Source organism: Panthera uncia, assembly GCF_023721935.1.
Source record: "Panthera uncia isolate 11264 chromosome A3 unlocalized genomic scaffold, Puncia_PCG_1.0 HiC_scaffold_11, whole genome shotgun sequence".
Lineage (NCBI taxonomy): Eukaryota > Metazoa > Chordata > Mammalia > Carnivora > Felidae > Panthera > Panthera uncia.
The window spans coordinates 8,254,606-8,276,046 of NW_026057578.1; the positions used below are offsets into that span (position 1 = coordinate 8,254,606).

General features: G+C 50.1%; 1 protein-coding gene across 1 annotated transcript in view; it reads left to right on the top strand.

Moving 5' to 3' along the window:
• Positions 1-20,792: 20,792 nt before the first annotated feature.
• The window catches only part of BCAS1 (brain enriched myelin associated protein 1), an 85,737-nt gene continuing 85,088 nt past the window's right edge, over positions 20,793-21,441 (top strand). The window contains exons 1-2 of the mRNA XM_049650383.1: positions 20,793-20,796; positions 21,091-21,321. Coding sequence (XP_049506340.1) covers positions 20,793-20,796; positions 21,091-21,321 — 235 coding nt within the window. The remainder of the gene's footprint in view (positions 20,797-21,090; positions 21,322-21,441) is intronic.

Below are 21,441 nucleotides of genomic sequence, written 5' to 3' on the forward strand. Positions count from 1 at the left end.
GGCCGACATTAACAACGCAGGCAACAACAGATGTTGGCGAGGATGCGGAGAAAGAGGATCTCTTTTGCGCTGCTGGTGGGAATGCAAACTGGTGCGGCCGCTCTGGAAAACAGTGTGGAGGTTCCTCAAAAAACTAAAAATGGAACTACCCTACGACCCAGCAATTGCACTACTAGGCATGTATCCAAGGGGTACAGATGTGCTGTCTCGAAGGGGCACATGCACCCCCATGCTTATAGCAGCACGATCAACAGTAGCCAAAGTATGGAAAGAGCCCAAATGTCCATTGACTGCTGAATGGATAAAGAAGATGTCGTATTTGTATACAATGGAATATTACTTGAGCCTGAGTGGCTCAAATCCCTAAAGAGTAAAATCCATCCACATGGCAGTCACCGTCACAACTGTTAAGAGTGAGCCGGTCCAATCAAGAAGCGCTTGTCGAGCACCCACCCTGTGGCAGGAAGATGGCCATCTCGTTTTGCAGAGTGCTGGGAGTGGGGGATGCAAAGACAACCACAACGCTGCTCACAGCCAAGGGGGGGCAGCAGAGACAGGGGGCAAAGTGGCTGCTCCCATCACGTAGCCGGTCAGTCAGTGTTGCGATCTGAACCCAAGCTCTTGAGCCCCCGGGCCAGACGGCCTCTGTGATTTCGTTGACACAGCGTGTGTGCGTGACAAATGCTTAATAATTAGATTTATGACATTCCAGATTTAAAGATAGAGCGCTGAGCTAGAATCCTGTTTCCAGCCCTCACTGTGGTGAATCTGATTGTGAATTCAGTATCTGTTTCAATAGTATGTTTGTCCCTTAAATGTTGCTCTCTGAAAGGGGCTTTCTCTGGCTCTCCCTGATTCTCTCTCTTAGCAGCCTGGGCTTTGTTTCATAATGAGGATCACACTCTGTAATTCTATGTTTATTTGTAGGACTCCGTGTTCAATTACAGTGAGCCCAGGGAGGGCGGGGACAGGGTTTCTTTTCTTCTGCATTCTTAACCCAGGCCTATATATAGCCTAGTGTTCAACAAGTATTCACGATGAGTACTTAGATGAGCATATTAATGAATAAAGCCACAATAATTACTAGTTTGCATTTCTCCTGAATGTTTTCTCAAGAACGCCGAATAGTATTTACCATGTTTCTCTTTTTGCATTGGCTGTTAGGAAGCTCAAAGCCATATCTGTGAAGCCATCGCAGCAAGTCTGTAAATCCGCGTGCATATTTATTTACTATCCTGGTTCCTCGGACGTACCCACTCTTATTTTCCTATCTTCATTTGCTATTTTTAACTTATGCTCCCATACTGGGCTGCATATGTCCTTGTGAGAAGCTTTAATAGATATCGTTGTGGAAATGAAATAAATTAAGCAGGCTGTCTTAAATTTCTAACCTGTGGAGAAAAAGAAACGCCCTTTCCGATGCCACATGCCGTCTTCAGAGCCATCAGCCACCCTTAGATTACCTGCTTTCCCGTGTCCTACGCCCTCTGGGAGTGATGTTTGGGGGCAGTGGGTGAGATGCTATTTCCTTCCAATTAGGCTGGTGAGGTGGCGTTGCAGGTGGTGTTCTAGAATAAATGAAGGTGAAAGGCAGACAGAACTGCAAAGCCTTACACAACGTGTTTTCCCTGCTCTGACCGTGGCCCGTGGTTACCAGGGAAGGGAGTTAGCGACCCGGGTGGACGTGAGCAGCTGCAGTGGGTGAGGGGCCCGGGCAGGATGCTCGGAGTGCCCTGCAGGCATTAGTGCGAGAGGAATCAGGTGCTGGGTTTTTATTGGCGAGGCGAGAACAGCCCCCGGATCCAGGAAGAGAACCTGCTTCTCTAGGCCGATCAGATCACCGGAGAGGAGGGCCCCACCCGGACTTGTGTGTTTGCCCTGCTATGTGTATTCAGCCAGCAGGCTCCGGACCAGGAGGCAAAGGGCAGGGAGCCGGGCTCAGTTGACCGCCTGGCACCAGGCAGCACCAGCTGGAGACAAGGCGCGCTGAGCTTCTAGAAGCATCTCCAGGTGACACCAGGGGACTGAAGACACTCCCACCGGGGACTCGACAGGTAACGGCTTCCAGGTCCTTCCAGCAGGACATGGGGCTCGTTGTTTGGGGCAGGCAGTGAAATATAGAAGCTGGGCGTCAGAGAGGATTGAGTTTCACCCCAGCTCTGCCACCGATTCCCTGTGCGGGCTTGGGTATGCGTGAGCCTCAGTTTCACCTTCTGCAAAATGGACCCAAAGATAGCCTTACCTCAACCCTCAAGGGGTTCTAGAAGGATTAGATGACAATGTAGGTGGTGTCAGGTACGAAGCCATAGCTCCAATTTGCGTGGAACGATTGAGGGCCATTTCGAGTTAAGACTTGGGGTGAAAAACCAGCGAACGGAGGGGTATGCTATGTGATTCGGGGACTACTGGCAGGACAAGAGTCCCCCCCCGCCCCCCCCCCACCCAGGTAAAGCTGGCTTTGAGTCTGTGCCAAGGGGCATCGTCTAAGGAAGTGGAGCAGACGGGGAGAAGGACTCCTTGTGTGAACCTGGCTCTTTACATGAATTGTGTTATTTAACATTCGGAACGATCCTTCGAGGTAAATGCTGGATTCAAATCCCAGCTGTGGGACTCCAACAGTCGGCATTACTCTGTGCAGCTCCTTCCTGCCTCGGGTGCCCTGGGGCAGCTTACTTACCTCTCTGGGCTTCATTTCCTCATCTGTAAAATGGGCACAATCATATTACCGCGATCCAAGCGAACTTTGTGAGGGCTGAGACTGATTTCACGGACGCTTACGCCCTTGAAATCAACACTGGCTCTCGCTTCTGCTGCCGTCATCGTCTTGATTTTACAATTCGGGAGACGAGGGAGGGACCTCTTCCCAGGTCTCACCGAACGGAACTGAGACCCAAGCCGTTCGGGATTTGAGTGAGGCACTCGTATGGGTGCAGAATTTAAGAGACACCAAAACTCTCAGTCATCAGGATAAATTCCGCTTTAAAGCACGATTTAAAATTGTTTTAAATTCACGCCAAAGCACCCACGGTGAACAAAACAACAGCATGTTAAGTAAAGATAGGATCAGTAATGGCATCGTTGTGGTTATTTAAACGCTGTGATGTCAGGTCCTCCTCGGGAGGAGGCTTTTTCCCCAAGATTTCTCAAACTTGGGAAGGGCTGTCTTTTTCCCAAGAAGGCATGTGCTTCTGGAAAGCAAGCATCCTGGCTGGTTTCCCACGATGGCGGGTGCTCACAGGGAGGGAGGGAAAGGGGCCCGGGAGGGCCGAGGACCCTGCTCCACGCAGGCTCATCTGTCTCGCCGGAGTGACACGTTTGCTGATCGCGGCACTGTTGGCGGCTTCTGTCACCTCTGCGCAGCAGCGCTGGGCGAGGTAAAGGACGTGAGGAGCCCGAGTCACTGGAACCAGGTTTGCCCCCAGCTTTGCCTCTTTGCAGCTTTCTGAGGGGGGGGGGGTGTCATGACTCCTCTTACGCATTTAATCACCAGCGCCAATTAAAGATGGGCAGGACAAGGAGGCACCTGCCCTCGTGGAGTTTGCATTCTAGGCGGCAGGGGACTGCATCACGGAGCCTCAGTCTCTCCATCTCTGTAATGGAGGAGTGATGGGATGCTGCGAGGAAAAACGGACACAATAGAAGGAAAGGTCCTGGCCCTAGGACCAGGACTAGCGGGAAGCAAGCGAGGCACCCAGGGCAAAATCCAGGGCGGGTGCTCATTCCGGAGTGCGGCTTCTGCACCTGCCCAGACCTCCCATGCCTCCTTGCGTTTGGCGCCTGTGTGCCTCCCTTGCCTTACCCTAATCCTGGCCCTGCCTGGCTCCGAGTAAGCCTTCAGATGATGCTACCCGCTACGCTAGTAGCTTAAAGATGTCTGCTGCAACACTAAGAAGGAGATAGTAAGCTCTAAGCCTTCCGGAACATCAACCATTTGTACAAACGTAACTGAGTGTTCTGACAGGAAGACGTCAATTGCCAAGCATTCCTGAAACCCCCAGTGCAGTTTTGATAAAGGCACATCTCCCCCTGTGCCCACGTGGTCCCATACTAGAGAACGGGGCTTGGGGAGAACAGCGAAGGCTGATTTTCAGTCCTCACGTGCCCCCTTGTGACGTAGGCAGCCTGTACCACTGCACATGGACGCCCTCAGAGTATCTCCCCTTCCCAGGACTGTGCTGGGGGCCACAGGGAGATGCAGGGTCACGGCACCTGGCCGAGCAGGTCTGGTCTCTTTACTCATATTGATCTCGCCCTCGGAGGTGGGGGCCGGAAGGCTTGTTCCGCTGGGTGTGCCAGATGGCTGTGTGGGCCCTGCCCTTGCCGGGGCAGTGAGGAGGCCCCACCTCCTTGCCTGCATTCCATGGCATTGATCAAAGGTGTTTCTGCTTACTTGGTGACTAATTCTGTCACCATTCCGCCGTCGAGGACCTGCCCTTTCCACCTGACTGTCATTTAGCTGCTCGCTGGCCGGGCGGCTTCAGAAACGCTCTCTCCGGGGCAGCTGCACTGTGTTTCGTGTTTAATCCGTTCCCCGGAGCAGGACTTGTTAACCTGTAACTAACCCGAGGTGATGCGAACACCAGTCGTCGGTGTGAAAGAGGAGGGAGGCATCCAGGGGCAGCTTCCGGTGTGGCTGTTTCACGCGTGGGTCAGAACACAGAGCCAATGGGATCGTGACATTAATAAGAGAAATAAATAGAGGGCGCCGGGGTGGCTCAGTCAACTAAGCATCTGACTTCAGCTCAGGTCGTGATCTCTCAGAGCCTGGATCCTGCTTCGGGTTCCGTGTCTCCCTCTCGCTCTGCCCCTGCCCTGCTCGCACTCTGGGTGTGTGTGTCTCTCTCTCTCTCGAAAGTGAATAAACACTTAAAAATTAAAAAAAGAGAGAGAGAGAGAAATAGTATCAGTAAGGACTAACATTTTCTCACCTGACTACTGCCAAGCCCTTGTGCTAAATCTCTGCACAAAGATACTTGATGACCCTTCAATTTTGCATTCGTCCTAAAATATGCCTTGACTTTAGAGCAGACCACATTCCTTGACCAGTTATGATTTTGATGTCTTGTCGCAAAAACAGACAGGCGATATTTCATATTCTGTGTTGTATTACATTGCATATAAATATTTAATGAGATAAAAGCATAACTTCTAGGGCAGAGGACACAGTAGAAGGTGAGAAATAGGAAGTTAAGAGTTTGAACTGTGGTACCAGGCTACCGAGGGGTAAAGCCTGCTTCAGCCCCTTACCAGCACATAATCTGTATCAGTCAGCTCGTGCTGCCGTAACAAAAATGCCATTCACACAGTTCCAGAGGCTAGAAGTCCATGATGAAGGTCCTGGCAGACTCTGGTTCTGGCGGGAACTCTCTCCTTGGCTCTCTCGCGCCACCGTCCTCTCGCCGTGTCCTCGCACGGTGGAGAGAGCGCACGCTCTCTCTCGGTGTCTGCTGTTCCGAGGACATTAATCCTCTGAGTTCGGGGCCCCGCCCCGCTAACCTCCTCCAACCTTAATTGCTTCCTCAGAGACCCCATCTCCAAACGCAGACCCAGGGGGAGTCAGGGCCTCGCCATGTGACTTTGGAGGGGGCAACAGTTCAGGCCATAGCATGATCGTGGGCAAGGAAGGTGTGCATGAAGTTTCTGCGTCTATAAAATGGGACAATGAAAACACCGGCCTGCCCGCCTCGGGGGTTCTATTTCGGACGTGATACGTCAATATAGGAAAACACTCAGAGCTGTGTTCAGCGTAGAGTAGGGACCGGAGAAGTATGAGGTGTCATTTTTACAAAGACACGGCACACTTTATTTGCCCCGTATAATAATGGCTGATCTTCAGTCCCTAAAGGGTATACACCAGCCGCTGGGCTAAACACCATGTGGACTGAACCCTTTTGATCTTCGCCCGAGAGTGAGGAGGACGAATGTGTCACGATCTTTCCTCCCCCCTCACCCCTACAGAGCAGGAGCTAAGGCAGACAGCTGGTGTGAGCCGGGACGTGAACGCAGGACGGGCTGCTGGGGGAAGTGCCACAGCCTCTCTGTCCTCAGTTTCTCAGCAGAAAATTGAGGGCAGAATAGCGTCCAACCCAGAGGGCTGTTGCAGGGACCCGGGGAGTCAATACACGCAGATTGGGAGCGCGAGGCGCATGGAAAACTCTCCAAGCTTGGGGCGCCTGGGCGGCTCAGCCGGTTAAGCGTCCGACTTCGGCTCAGGTCACGATCTCGAGGTCCGTGAGTTCGAGCCCCGCGTCGGGCTCTGTGCTGATGGCTCAGAGCCCGGAGCCTGCTTTCGATTCTGTCTCCCTCTCTCCCTGCCCCTCCCCGGCTCACAGTCTGTCTGTCTCTCTCTCAAAAATAAATAAACATAGGGGCGCCTGGGTGGCGCAGTCGGTTAAGCGTCCAACTTCAGCCAGGTCACGATCTCGCGGTCCGTGAGTTCGAGCCCCGCGTCAGGCTCTGGGCTGATGGCTCGGAGCCTGGAGCCTGTTTCCGATTCTGTGTCTCCCTCTCTCTCTGCCCCTCCCCCGTTCATGCTCTGTCTCTCTCTGTCCCAAAAATAAATAAAAAATGTTGAAAAAAAAAATTAAAAAAAAAAAAATAAATAAACATTAAAAAAAAATTTTTTTTTAAAAGAAAACTCTCCAAGCCTGCTGATGGTTGTTCCCACTAGGAAGACCATCATTTCCCACAAGGAAAATGCATTCAGAGGGCCCGGTGCCTTGTCCCAAACCTCGCAACTATGAGATGTATGGAGGCCTGGCTCGCGCCAGAGGGTTTCCCCTCAGGGGCAGGCCGCAGTGCCCAGGCGAGCAGGGGGCAGAGATTACTGCCCGCTCAGGCCACCCTTCTCCCTCCTCCCTGGGGGCCTTGCTCCTCACTTCTCAACAGCCGCCTGGGAGGGGGAGGCTGGCCGGGGCCACCGTGCCCTGCACACCCCTTCTCGGGGAAGGACAGCTGGAGACTCCGGTTGCCCTGCATCTGCAGGCTAACAAAACACAAGACCCTCGAAGAGCGCCCTGACGAGGTGGGGAGGTTTCCAGACGCCTGGGCTGATGATGGTTTGTGGGGCCTGAAGCACAGGGCCTTCCTCTGAGAATCCCTGTGACAGGCAGCATCCAGGGGCCAGGGGCCCCCCAAATATCCAAACCAGTGACCTCGGCTGCCACGGAAATCACCTGAAGATCCTGAAAAGGTACCGGTGCCCAGACCCCACTGTGGAGAGTCTGAGGGCACCGGTCCAGCTGGGGCCTGGGCCCCAGGGGTTTAAATCCGCCCCTGGTTGCCCTGTGCCCACTGGTTCTAATGTGCAACCCAGCTTGAGGTCTGGCCTCACGGACACAGCCAGACGTGGAGAAGCTAAAGGGCTTTCGCATCTGGATGACCCCCAAGCAAAGACTGACGCCGTGCTCTCAAATGCTAAGGCCTCAACCATGAGTTCGTTTTCAAAAACAAAACACCTTGCCACATGGCCTGGCTTGTGTTCAATGTCAGAGTAGGTCATTAAAAACAAAACAACTAACACTATTGGTTCATGAAAGAAAGGGCGTCACCTTCAAACTTTCTTTCTTTTTTTTTCCCCCAAAGTAAAATCTGGCTCTTTCTTTTTTTTTTAAATGTTTATTTATTTTTGAGAGAGACAGAGACAGAATGTGAGTGGGTTAGGGGCAGAGACAGAGGGAGACACAGAATCCGAAGCAGGCTCCAGGCTCCGAGCTGTCAGCACGGAGCCCGACGCGGAGCTCGAACTCACGAGCTGTGAGATCATGACCTGAGCCGAAGTCGGACACTCACCCAACTGAGCTACCCAGGCGCCCCAAATCTGGCTCTTTCAAATGAATACAGTGTTCTTGATGAAAAACTCTTGATCTGATTGATCTTTCTCGTTTGTGGGAGACCAGAGAAAACTCCATCACGGACAGGAATTATTGTCTGAACCATCGAGAGCCTCATTGTGGCTGTCCGTTAACTGGGGGTAAAGAGTCCTTGCCTCACAGACTCCTTGAGTGGGGTTAGAGGGAGAGGGAGATCAGCTCAGCCTGGTTTGCCAAGGGCTTCCCTAGTTTTAGCACAAAATTCCTGTACCCCCGAGCACCTTCTTTCCCAGGACAGCCCAGATTGACTCTCACCATCATGGTATTTGTTTTCTTTTGTTTTTAAAGTTTATTTATTTATTTTGAGAGACAGAGAGAGCGCACATGGGAGGGGCAGAGAGAGAGAGGGAAAGAGAGAACCCCAAGCAGTCTCCACAGTCAGCGCAGAGCCCGATGTGGGGCTCGATCTCACGAACCGTGAGATCGTGACCTGAGCCGAAACCAAGAGTCGAGTCGGATGCTTAACCAACCGAGCCAGGGGCGCCGGGTGACTCGCCTTCTTATCCTGTGTCCCAGAATGCTCAGCACTGGGCAGCCACATGGCAAGCTCTCCGTACACATCAGATATGACTATCATTATTGTTTTATTAGATGTACTATCTCCGGGGCATGAGAGGACTTGCCAGTCTCCTGCCAACTGTCAACAGAGGATGTAATTGCTAACTGTGATACTGTTTCCCTGGACCTCCCCAAACATTCTGACCTCGCCCTGTGGGCCGGCCGAACACATTCATTTCCGTTGATACCAATGCTGGCCAATAGGTGGCAGGGACCTTTTGGTTTTGTCCCACGTAAATCCTGCTCTTTGCAAAATATGAAGGAAGAGCAGGAACGATTTCACGACACCTGTGTTATAACTGTGGCTGGGAAGCAATGTTACCCGAATCCAGGTAGTCCCTGCAAAAGACGGGCGAATGCAGTGTGCTTCTTTTGGTCCACTCGGCCCTGAATCCGCCAAGAGGCTACTCCCAACGCGCAATGATCAGGAAAATGGAACCCCAGCTCCACGGGACGAAAAGGTTCTCCTGCCCACTCACATCACACGTCTCCCAGCCCACAGGTTTTCTCGTAACCCTCGAACATTTTTTGAAAGTAGCCCCCAAACGAAGTCCGAACTGAACAACGAGAGCTTTACACGTTTGCAAACCCATTGGTGAATCGCTTTTCAATTCTGTGGAAAGCCGGATTCCGGTGGTGACGTAATCTGCAAAATCGGAATGATGTTGCCACTGCCTTGCTGATTTGCTGCAGTGACTCAATGAGTTTACTACAAGTCAAGCCCTTTGAACAGTTTCTCAACACATGGTAATCACTCACCAGATCTGTTGCCGTTGTTGTTGTTGTTACTATTTTATCATCGCTATGGTTGTTAGAGCTGTCATTATGTTTATATACAGCAGGTTCAACTCCTGGTCAGTCTTACTACCGGCAACATTTGTCTCTCAGCTGCCTCTCCCCCCTTTTTTGCAAACTAGGTATATACACTACTCAGTATATATCTCCAACAGCGGTTGATGAACTTTCCAGAAAGGGCCTATCTTGGACTTTTCAGGCCATAGAGTCTCTTGCAACTGTACAACTCTGTCTTTGTAAGCATGAAAGCAGCCACATGGAGACCAAACATGAATGAATGGGCATGGCTGCCTTCCAGTAAAATTGTACTTATGGATACCAAAATTTGCATTTCATGTAATTTTCATGTATCGCGATCTGTGATTCTTCTCCTGATCTTTTTTCCAGCCACTTACAAATTTTTTTAATGTTCATTTTACTTTTGAGAGAGAGAGAGAGAGAGAGATACAGAGCAGGAGCAGGAGAGGGGCAGAGAGAGAGGGAGACACAGGATCTGAAGCCGGCTCTAGACTCTGAACTGTCAGCACAAAGCCCGACATGGGGCTCGAACTCACAAACTTCAAGATCATGACCTGAGCCGAAGTTGGATGCTTAACCGACTGAGCCACCCAGGTGCCCCTTTCCAGCCACTTATAAATGTAAAGCCCGTTCTTAGCACACTGGCCACAGTAAAAACAGGTGGCAGGCTGGACTGGCCCCACAGCTGTTGTCTGCCAACCCCAGTCTTGAGGCTTCAATATTATAACCATTATGTCCCGTTTATAGATGGAAGTGACAGTCCATTATAAGTATGTGCATCATGGATTTTATAAACAGGAAATGTTGCAAAATAACCTAACATCCTGTAGGTTTTAGCATCACTCAGCCTTATTACCCGGTATGATTAGAAAACATAAAATCCCCAGATTCTGTTACTACCAAACTCCCCCAAGAGAGCAGGTGGTCAGATCTATGGCCCTTTTTTGGCCTCCGAAATTTCTAATGACTCAATGTGTCTATTCCCATGGCAGGGAACCTCATACCATGGGCCAGAAGCCCATGGGAATCCTTGGAGATGCACTGGCTGTTTTCAACCAGAAATAAAAAGTCCCGGCTCTTATTCTGAAAGCCACCAAAAGCTGATGAGGCAGCTCATCCAACATACATTATTCTGCTTGTGAAAAAGAAACTTTTAGGTAGCAAGGCAGCACGTGTTCGGAATGTCTGAAAGAGCCCTACTTCTGAGAGCAGGCATACTCCGGGTCAGACCCTCACTTGGCCGCATTCCGGATGTCTGTCCTGGGTGAGTGGTGGAGAACTCATTCCCTCCTTTCGAAGGAGGGAGAAAATAATATGCGGAACATCCCGAGTTAGCAGCATGGGCGGCCTGTGTTTGAATCTTGCCCCCGCCATCATTAACTGGGTGACCTTTGGAAAGTAATGCAGTCTTCTTGTGACTCAGCCTCCTCATATCTAGAAGGAGGTGATGAGAACACCCACTTCACAGGGGTGCTGCAGGGTTCAATAGAACCAGACAGGGAGTGCATTTGGAACACGGTGCTGGGAACTGAGAACATGCTACATAATTGTTGACCTTTATCATTATTACTAAAACAAGGCTCAGTTAATGGTAGGAGCGGCACCTGCCGGGTGAGAGGTAGTTATCAATGATTATTCCCTCCATCCAACCAGTAAGTAATAAATTAGCATCTGATCAATGCAAACATCATGGTGAATGCAGAAGACACAACGATGGGGACGAGTGGAGGGGGGGGCGCCTGCGTGGCTCAGTCGGTTAAGCGTCCAACCTCGGCGTAGGTCATGATCTCGCGGTTCGTGGGTTCGAGCCCCGCGTCGGGCTCCGTACTGACAGCTCAGAGCCTGGAGCCGGCGTCCGATTCTGTGTCTCCCTCTCTCTCTGACCCTCCCCCGCTCGTGCTCTGTCTCTCTCTCTCTCTCTCAGAAGTAAAGAAATATTAAAAACAATTTTAAAGAAGAAGATACAACGGCTGAAGACCGACGGTCTCTGGCCTCATGGCGCTTACAATTTGTTGGGGGAAGAGAGACAGAAGCTAAGTGTTCTGTTTTGCCCTCCCAGGCTGGACCAATTGTTACTGCATTCGAGAACCATCGTACGTAGCACGGCCACCTCCTACCCCCCCCCCACCCTGGCCCCTGTTATATTACCAGTTTACTTTTATTCAAGGCATTGAACCCCGCGTGTTTGGGTTGAAGAAACACTGAGATATTACTTACTCTGAGCCAGACAGTGTTCTAAACATTTCACAAGCATTAATCGTCAAGTCCTCATAGCAGGTCTATGAGGCACAGAGAGCCTAATTAACCCATGCAAGGACACACAGCGAGGAGAGGCAGGGAGAGGGTTCAAGGCCAGGTTGTCTTGCTTCGGGCTCCTGCTCCTAACCACTGTGCCATGCTGCCTTGAGCTATCGGAAATGGCCTGGCTTATGGATTTATTGTCTTTTTATTATCTACCCACAAGACTTTAGCTCCGTGAAGTCAGGGGGCCTAGTCTGTTTAATACACAGTCCTAGCCCTCATGACTGGCACAGCGTAAGGTGTAGAGTTAGTGCTCAGTACCTACTTGTTGAGTCAATGAATGAATGAAAACACAGCCAAATAAATAATTACAAGTAGCACTAAGTGTTATGGGAAAAAAAAAACAAAAACAAAACCCAAACACCACCAGTGCTATGAGAGGTTTTAGCAAAGGATCTAATTTCGTTTGAGGATCAGAGAATACTAAAAATTCTAAGTATTATTTTAATTATCCTCTTTCTAAAATCTCCTTGATGCAACAGCTGTGATGGGCTCAGAGGGAAGAAAATGTTATCTGGACTGAATACACTTTTCATGATGATAAACATCTCCTCTCAGCAATGAAATGCAGTTGAAAATTGGAGCTGCATTTGACTTAAATTCTGTTGAATATATAAGTCCCAAACCGCTTCTCATCCCTCAAAATAAATATAAGCAATTGACCTAACTTGGGCTTATGTTGACACATCCAGAGTAACTTGTCAAGTCTCTGCTGCCTTAACTTTAGATGTGGGAAGAAGGTTTTTGTTTGTCTTGGGTTTTAATTTCTCTCTCTCTGTCTCTCTCTCTCTCTCTCTCTCTATTGCAGGAGTAATGGGCAACCAAATGAGCGTCCCACAAAGAGTCGAAGACCAAGAGAATGAATCAGAGATAGACACTAACAAGGTAGGTAGCTATGCTCACCGGGTGATTCGCCACTAGCAGGTGGATTTGGGAACGATGGCAAAATAAATGGCCTGTTCAGAGCTCATCACACAGACAGTATTGATGAGGATGATGTGCTGATATTCCCATGGAACAGTTGTATTCAAGTTCAGTCGGAGTCAAACCTCCAGAATCCATCAAGGAGCTTGTTCAAGATGGCGGACTCCACCTAAGCCCCGCCTCCTCCCCCAGGCTTACTGAATCCAAGACTGCAAGGCCGGGAGCCTATGCAACCTGCGTCTTTAAGGACCTCCGAGGTGCATCCCATGGGGCTCATTTTGTACCTACTCGCAGGTGGTTCTCAACTGTGGGTGATTTTGCCTGCCCCTACCAGGGGACACTTGGCAATGTCTGGAGACGTTTTTGATTGTTGCAACTCACCGCTGCTGATCTAGTGGGTGGAGTCCAGAGATGCTGCTTCACGGTGTACAGGAAAGCCCGTGCAACAGAGAGCGACCTGGCGCCAAACATCAGTGGTGCCTGGGATGGGGAACCCAGGGGAGGGTCGGCAGCGGGCTGGCTTGGCTGCACATGGGGATCATCTGAGGTATTAAAAGATTGTGATGCCAGAATAGCACCCTAGACCAGTTGAATCAGAATCTGTGTGTGGGAGTGAGGGCAGGCAGCCACATTTCTAGAGCGTCTCAGCTGCTGCCAGTGTAGCCAAGGTGGGGAGCCCGGTTTAGGAACCCTTCCTTCAGGAGACTGCTCTGGAGGGCAGAGGCCAGGGACTCCCAATCACTGCTCCTTGGATCTTCTACGACCCAGTCGCAGAAAGCCGACATTTCCACCATCCAGTGGAATCTGAATTCGATTCCATGTAAGACTTGGAGCCCGGTTAAACACGGACACCTCTGTAGGAGGCAGATAGTACCTACGAACTAATGTTGAGAATATCGTTGGAGAATCGCTGCTCAGAAGAGGCTGGATTTGGAGAAATGGGCTAAAACTCCGGTGCCTGTGTACTGGGGGCCAAGCCTGCCTGTGTAGTATGTCATCTGGGAAAGCTTTGCTGTCTGGCCCCACCGCCAGCAACCGAAACACAACGTCTGGATCAGCCTCAGGCATCAGGAGTCTCTCAAGCTCCCAAGCGACTCCTAGTCTGGGAGCCTCTGGCCTCTAGGAGCTCAGCAGTGACAAAAGTCAGTGAAGGGGGCAGGCAGGGCCCCCGGAGGAACAGAGACCGAGGGTCTATTTGGAAATGGCTGGCTCTGGCCGACAGGTACCATCCAGATGTCCCCAGAGTCTGGTTTTTCATTAGTAGTTAGAAAACAGTGTGAAAGAAAGCTGATTTTTAAAGATGGGCAACTGATTCCCAAAGACTTGAAAACAAAAACTCTGTAAATCAAATAAACCAAATTGGCACATCCAGGATTGCCCCTGGGGGATGCCAGTTATGAGCTCGGGGCCAGACCGTCACATGGGTTAGACGTTTCCTTGTTGTGATTTCTTTTTTTTATGTTTATTTATTTATTTGGAGAGAGAGAGATTGAGAACAAGGGGTGGGGGGGAGGGTGGAGAGGGAGGGGCAGAGAAGAGGGTCACCAATGATCCGGAGCAGGCTCCGCACTGTCAGCACAGAGCCCGACACAGGGATTGAACTCACGAACCGTGAGATCACGGCCTGATCTGAAGTCGGACGCTTAACCGACTGAGCCACCCAGGGGCCCCTGCTTTCTTGTGATTTCTTGGGAGGGTTGATGATCTGATTCAAGACCACAGGCTTATTTTAAACAATGAGACCATTACAAACACATGAAGAAAGGGAAAAGCCTTCTGTGTCCGCCCCAGGAGGTTCCCACCTTCAGGAGCTGCCATTCAGTCTTTTGCTTTTCTTCTGTGCACTTACCAATCTAGAGAATAGGCTTAGCAAAATCCCCTACCACATGCAGAGTACTTAGCACATAATCAATATCCAATTAATGCCAACTATTAGTGGTATAATGTAGATGGTCTTATCACTAAAATAGCACCAAGCAACTTACCTTCTCTCTCGTAACATTTTTCTTTCTGTCCGAGTATATTCGTATGTATGCACGCACACGTATATACGTAAGCATAAAAGCTTTAAAAATACTTGCAAGAGATAACAAGAGGAAAAACTGTCAGGGCAGTGGCCTGAAATTGGAAAGAGGTTCCAGTGAAGACGGAGGGAGTGGGTGTGGAACGGAACCGAAAACGGCCAACTTCATGCATTTGACAAGTTTGTTGACTAAAGGTCCGGCTGGGGACGGCGCTTTGCGTGCAGGAAAGCGGCACGCAGTTAACCTCACAGCGTGAGGAATCGGTGTGTTAAGTTCTCGTGCCCCACTGGTTAGATGAGTGGCCCCAGTTAGCCTGGGCGTCCCGTTTGTACGTTGGGGTCCCTCCTGCCTGTGTCTGTGGGGCTCACCGAGATGAATGGGTTATGTAGCTTCCCGGAGGCAGGATGGGAAGCTGGGTGGTTTCTGGAAACACAGCCTTTAAATTAAGTTTAATTTGGTGATGCGCCCTGTGGCCGTGAGTTTCTTCCTTGACTTCTGATTTTCCCCCAAAGACTTGACTCCTAATGCCAGAACCAATGTTCTGTTCCAGGCGGCGTCCGAGAGTAGATGTGCACAAAACGGGGTGCCGGTGATCATATCAACCCGCGACATTCCTTGCTATGATGAAGGTCAGTGCCATCGGGGAAGTGAGCCGCTCCCCTTGGGGTGGGGAGGGGTCTGCCCATCCTGTTTACGGTGAAAGGAAAATGCAAGGCTTGAAGCCACAGGCTGGCTTTGAAAACGTTCGTATTTGTGTCCTGGGGCTGCCCTGACAGTGTCACAAACTGGGTGGCTTAAGCGACAGAAATGTGTTGTCTCACAGCACTGGAGGCCAGAAGTCTTTTCTTTCGATTGTATTCACTTTTATTAAAAAGTAAAACCACAGAAACAAAAATGAACGTACAAACAATGAGACGGGGTGGGCGAGGGGGGTGGGGGGGACCGCCTAGGTAGGAGAGAATATGAACACAGTGATGGAGATCCCAGCTAGGGGACAGTCCTCCATACCGTGGACGATCCTCGTTACCACAGCATCACCACATGGGCAGCGTGGCACCTTCTGAGCACCATCGAGGGGGAATCTGTTCTCTGTCTCTGTCCTGCCTTCTGGCAGCCTCAGGCGTTCGGTGGCTTCTGGATGGTATTCTCTCTACGCAGGTTTGTCCGTGTGTCCAGATTTCCCCTTTCATAAGGACACAGTCACGTGGGATTGGTGTCCACCTTAATTGACCTCATCTTAACTTGGTCATTTGCAAAGACCCTGTTTCCAAATGGGGTCACAGGCACTGGGGGATACAGTTCACTCTGAACAGCACCCACTCCTTCTGGTATTCATAACCACTGGAAGGGGCCAAGGATCTACAGCAGATGAGATAAAAGCCAGAGTGAAAATGATAAGAGGTGGGCATTTGGGTCAGACACACCTGGTTAAAATCGTTGCCGGTAACCCACTAGCTCTGTGACCTGAAGGAGTCATCTGACTTTTTTTTTTTATGTTTATTTATTTGTCGGGGGGTGGGGTGCAGAGAGAGAGGGGGACAGAGGACCCGAAGCAGGTTCCGCGCTGACAGCAGAGAGCCCGACGCAGGGCTCGAACTCACAAACCTCAAGATCATGACCTGAGCTGAAGTCGGACACTTAACCTCCTGAGCCATCCGGGCAACCCGAGTGATCTGACTTTCAAAACCCGGATTTTCTCACCTCTCCTGTGGGGATAAGAACACCTACCTCACGAAATTCCTGAGAGCGTTAAAGGAGACCATCCATGAAGTATTTACATATCACCCAGCACGTAGGAACTCCGCAGAAACTGGTAAAGGATACAAGGCCACAGAATTTTCTCTACACAAGGGCAGTTTTAAAATGGGACAGTACACTTACCTGTTTTATTTTATCCTGCAATATAAGACCATAAATTCAATGCATCAAAAGTGGCTGGGTTCCACTACGCAGAGAATATGTACATAACTATATGAGAAGAAGTGGCAAAGGGCAAGAACTCTGGAATCAAACTGTTGGCTTTGCCACCTCCCAGCCGTGTGACCTTAAGCAAGCTACTCAACTTCTCTGGACCTCAGTCTCCACGTCTCTAAAGTGGGATAACGACAGTACCTACAACACAAGTGTCAGATTTAATAAAGCACATATTTCAGTGCTTGCCGCGTAGCAAGTGCTGTAAGTCTTAGCTGCCATCATTATTATTTTATGATGATGGTTGCGGTCATTTGCATGTAAGTTTCTGGGCTCCCGTTTCCTCTTCTGAACAATGAGGAAGTGAGTTTTATTACTGGTTCTGGGGGTTTTAGAATTTCCTAGGGTAAGGGGGAGAACTCCTTTCTTTATACTCTACCACTCACACCACATCTGACATCACAAGTGTGGGACTGCCCACTAAGCCGAGACAGCAGGTGGGTGTCCCTTACGTCAGCGCAGTGCTCGCTCTGTTCACCTAAAGTTCACATCAGCCTCCATGGGCGTAAGCCTCAGTCCCACCAGATTTCCGTTGCCGGTTGCAAGCAGGGGGCCCCCAGGCTACCCACGGGCTCCCGTCCTACTTGGCTACAAGTCAGAGATTCCCATGACCCCCCTCCTCACCTCCTCAGGTTCAGTTATCTGCTAGCATGGCTCACAGAACTCAGGGAAACAATTTAATTGCTAGGTTGCCAGTTTATTATACAAGGATTCAACTCAGGAGCGGCCAGATGGAAGGAATGCAGAGGGCAGGGTAGGAGGGCTCCGGGGGAGTAGGGAGTAGGAGGGGGAAACTTCTGTGCCTTGTCTGGGCACACCACCCTCCCATGCCGCCCCCCCCCCCCATGTGTTCACCAGTCCAGCTCTCCCAACCCTGTGCTTCAGGGAGTTTTGTGCATGCCTTATTACTCAGGCATGATTGATTAAGCCATTGGCCATTGGTGATTGAACTCGATAATCCAACCACTCCCCCCTCCCCAGAGAGGGGGGAAGGGGCTGAAAGTTCCAACCTTCCAATCACAAAGCTGGTTCCCATGGCAACCGGGGCCCCCATCCTTAGGGGCCTTCCAAAGTCACCTCATTAGCATAAACTCAGACGTGGTTAAAAGGGGCTGGGCTTGTGATGAATAACAAAAGACATCTCCATGGCTCTTATCTTTCATAAGATAAGTTGTAGGAGTTCTGGGCCAGGGCCAGGAACGGGGTTGAAGACCAAATATGGATTTCTTATTCTATATTACCATATCATTCCTGAGGAGTTTCTTAAAAGCTTAGGGATGCCAGGTCTCCTCCAGTAGCCTCTGTCCACCATTAACCTAAGGCTGGGAGCTTTCGAGAGGGGTCTGACACGCAGCCAGGATTGGCAACCACTGGCTGAGACAAGGTCCCAAGTTTCCTCCTGCCTTTAAACCTTGTGGGTCAAACTTACACTTTGATATACACAAAATGGATCGCACATACAGCCGCGACCTCGGACGAGACTGGTATGCAAGCTGGCCACTGAGAGGCACCGGCTTTGAAGTGAGAACCGTACCGTTTACATAATTTACAAACCGTAGATGTTTGTTCTTGAGAAACTGAGAGGCGTTGAGAATATAATGTGCCCCCCAGAAATCACTTTCTCTATCATAACGATATTACCATTCTCCTGCTTTCAGTATAGGGCACAAGGTCAAGGCGTGTGTACGAAGAAGAACACAGTGTTTGCGAATTGAGGAAGTCCCCGCGCCCCCACCTTCCTCCCTGGGTCCCTCCCTCCCTCCTTGTCTACGTCTTTCCCTGCTTTCCTCCCCAACAAATACATAGTCTTCCTACAAGGAAGAAAACGGGTAACAGAAATACAGGACAGCGGTCTGGAATAGCATATTGCTGTGACCTACACATGACGAGGGACACAGAGAAAGAGAATGGCATTTTGGTGAGGCATGAGTTGGTTGTATTTAGCTCTATTACCCTGCAGCCTTCCTTTCAACTTATCTGGCACCCGCCGGAGAATCTGTAAAGAGTTTAGATTAATCCTCTGAGGTCAGAATTCTGCCTGTCATTCATTGACAACTTGAGCCCAGCGCAACTCGCTTTGGAGTGATTATCCCATTTAATGAGGAAGGCGGCCTGTTCCCGCCCTCTTGCTGTTTTCCCCAGGTTATTAACTGAGTTATAATTTTCAATGCAGTTTTTAAGGGGGTATAAAAGTAGGATTCCGGGGGACTTTTTTTTTTTTTTTTTTATCCTTTCGACAGAATTCTCTGACCATATCTTTTGAGACACCATCTGTTTTCATCTCTGGCGATGTGTATGTATACACATGCCCGTAGAGAAAAGTCACCAGAGAAACAGATAAATGGGATTCTGAGTGACTGTTTTCTTTCTTTTTATCTAGATTTCCCCCACTTTTTTCCTATTATGATGAAACAGTTCATCGCCATGCAGGAACGTTTCCTGTGAGGGCTTACTAAGAAGCAGGGGTGGGGGTGACTGGGCGCACAGCCTAGGAAGCCAGGGTGCTAAATTTGAATTGTGGCTCGGTTTCGTGAGCTTGGGCAAGTTTCTGAGCCTCTGTCCTTTCATCTGTAGAACTGGAACGATACTACTGGCAGAACCAAGCTTCTAAGGACCATTGTGAGGCTGAAATGGGTTGATAGGCATGAAATACTGAGCATCGCGCCTGGGATGTGGTGAACACGTGGGGAACGTGACTTGTTCTGGGTTGGAGTCAATGCTGATGCTCAAAGAGGTTGTCATTACAGTTGGAAGTCAACTGGATTATCTCCAGCGTAACTTTTATACCCGGGTGGGCCCAATGTCCTCTCGAGGGTCCTTATGAGGGGGAGGCAGGAGGGTCAAAGTCAGAGAGGGTGACGAGAGGGATGGAAGCAGACACAGAGAGAGACTGGAAGATTCTGCAGTGCTGGCCTCGACGTGAAGAGGGGGACCATGAGCCAAGGAAAGCAGGGGGCCTCTCAAAGCTGCAAAGAGCAAGGAAGCAGATTCTCCCCTAGAGCATCCAGAAGCTGATCCGTTTCTGACTTCTGACCTTCAGCATTGTAAGATAATATATCTGGGTTGTTTTAAGGCACAAAAATCGTGGTGGTTTGTTACAGCAGCAATAGAAAACTAATGTGAGTGCACTCACGCCTTATTTTTTTTTAATATTTTTATTTTTGAGAGTGAGCACCTGCACGAGTGGGGGAGGGGCAGAGAGAGAGAGGGAGAGAGACAGACAGACAGAATCCAAAGCAGGCTCCAGGCTCTGAGTCGTCAAGCAGAGAGCCCCACACGGGGGCTGGAACCCACAAACCTGGTTATCATAACCTGAGCCGAAGGTGGACGCTTAACGGACTGAGCCACCCAGGCGTCCCCGTGCTCACAGTTTAGAGTCTAACAGACCTGAGCTAATGTCCTTGCTCTGCCACTCACTAGCTGTGCAACCTTGGCAAGGAATTTGCATCTCAGAGAGTCATCTGTAAAACGGGAATAATGATAGTAACTTCGGAGAGAGCGAGAAGAACAGTGGCTGGCCCAGGGTAAATGTGAGGAAATACAGGAGACGGGAGAGGCTGATGAGCAGAGTCTATAGTCACGTGTGTGCCGTATGTCCCACTTCACCCATCATGTCACCCGACCAGATTTCCCCACCTGTATACTTATGCCTAAAACCTCACTGATCTTTGGGGAAATAAAAATGCCTCCTTTTTCTCCTCCTTCCTATCAAATGTATCACATTAGTTCCTGCTTTTTAAAAAAAAAAAAAAATTGTTCAGTCCTCACTGCTATTGGATGGCAGAGACAAATGCATGATTTATCGGCCAGAACACATCGTTTTTCAGAAACAGGAGACTGTCTCTGTTTCTCCTGGATAAGAAGTTTCTCAAATATTAACACCTTCCCTTTCGGCTCCTAGTCGATTGTTCCAAAAAAGAATTGCCTAATTTTGCTTTAAAAAATAAAGAAAATTAAAAAAAAAAAAAAAAGGTGAGTCATCTCATGGGATTAGAAATTCTTACTCGAGTCCCCCTGCCGATGCGACAACATAATGAATGAGAAGAGGCACATCTGCCGATAGTGATGCTTGGACAAAGTGTCATGGGAGGCCCCAGGCCAAAACTCAGAGCTCCCGGAGAGGGGGAGAACGTGGGACCCACATCACTGGTCGGGAGGGGAGCAATTACATGTGTCCTTTGAGCATCTGAGCACTATTAACCCCCCAGTTGGCCTGTTTTTTAAATCTCTTCCCGACACTCAAATAAAAGTCCCTGAGAAGGGGGCGCGAGCCTTCCCCTTGTGGTTGTAGCGAACAAATGCACGACGGCAACTAGGCCAGGGGCAGCCGATGGGTGAGGAAAGGGGGCTGATGAGAAAGTTCCTAGACCCCAATGTGTGACGCCACAACGTAACCCTGACTCAGGAAACACCCCTTTTAATTGTAACAGGAAGTGGGGGGGGGGGGGCTCCACAGCGTTTCAGCGCGATACCAAACAAGCGTGCCCGTGAGGTCACTGCTGCTCACAGGAGGGCTGCCACCGCCCCGACACCACATCCTCACACGATGGGATCCAAAAGCGGGAAGAGAAAGGCGAAGAACAAAACAAAACGAAGCAAATAACCCACTAACAAACCATAACACGAAGAGAAAGGCAAAGATCGGCCGCCATTTTCCACCCTTTCATTAGCACGGAAAGAGAGACCTTTCCCAGAAGCCCCTGCCCCCAGTAGGCATCCCCTTCATCTCATTGGCCGGAACCAGGTCACGTGGCCACGCTGGTCACATGGCCAGGCTAGCCGCACGGAATGCTGGGAGGCCCGCATCTCTGGGCAACAAGGGAAGAGAACGGGGCCGGCGTGGATAGGCCGTGGGGAGGGTAAGTGCCTGCCAGCGTGGATCTGAGAGAATTACAGCAGAGCAATCGAGAACAGCACACATCTTTACTCAGGCCTCGCAGAAGACGTGAAAGGGCTCTAGCTCGTCTCCCAAGCCTCCC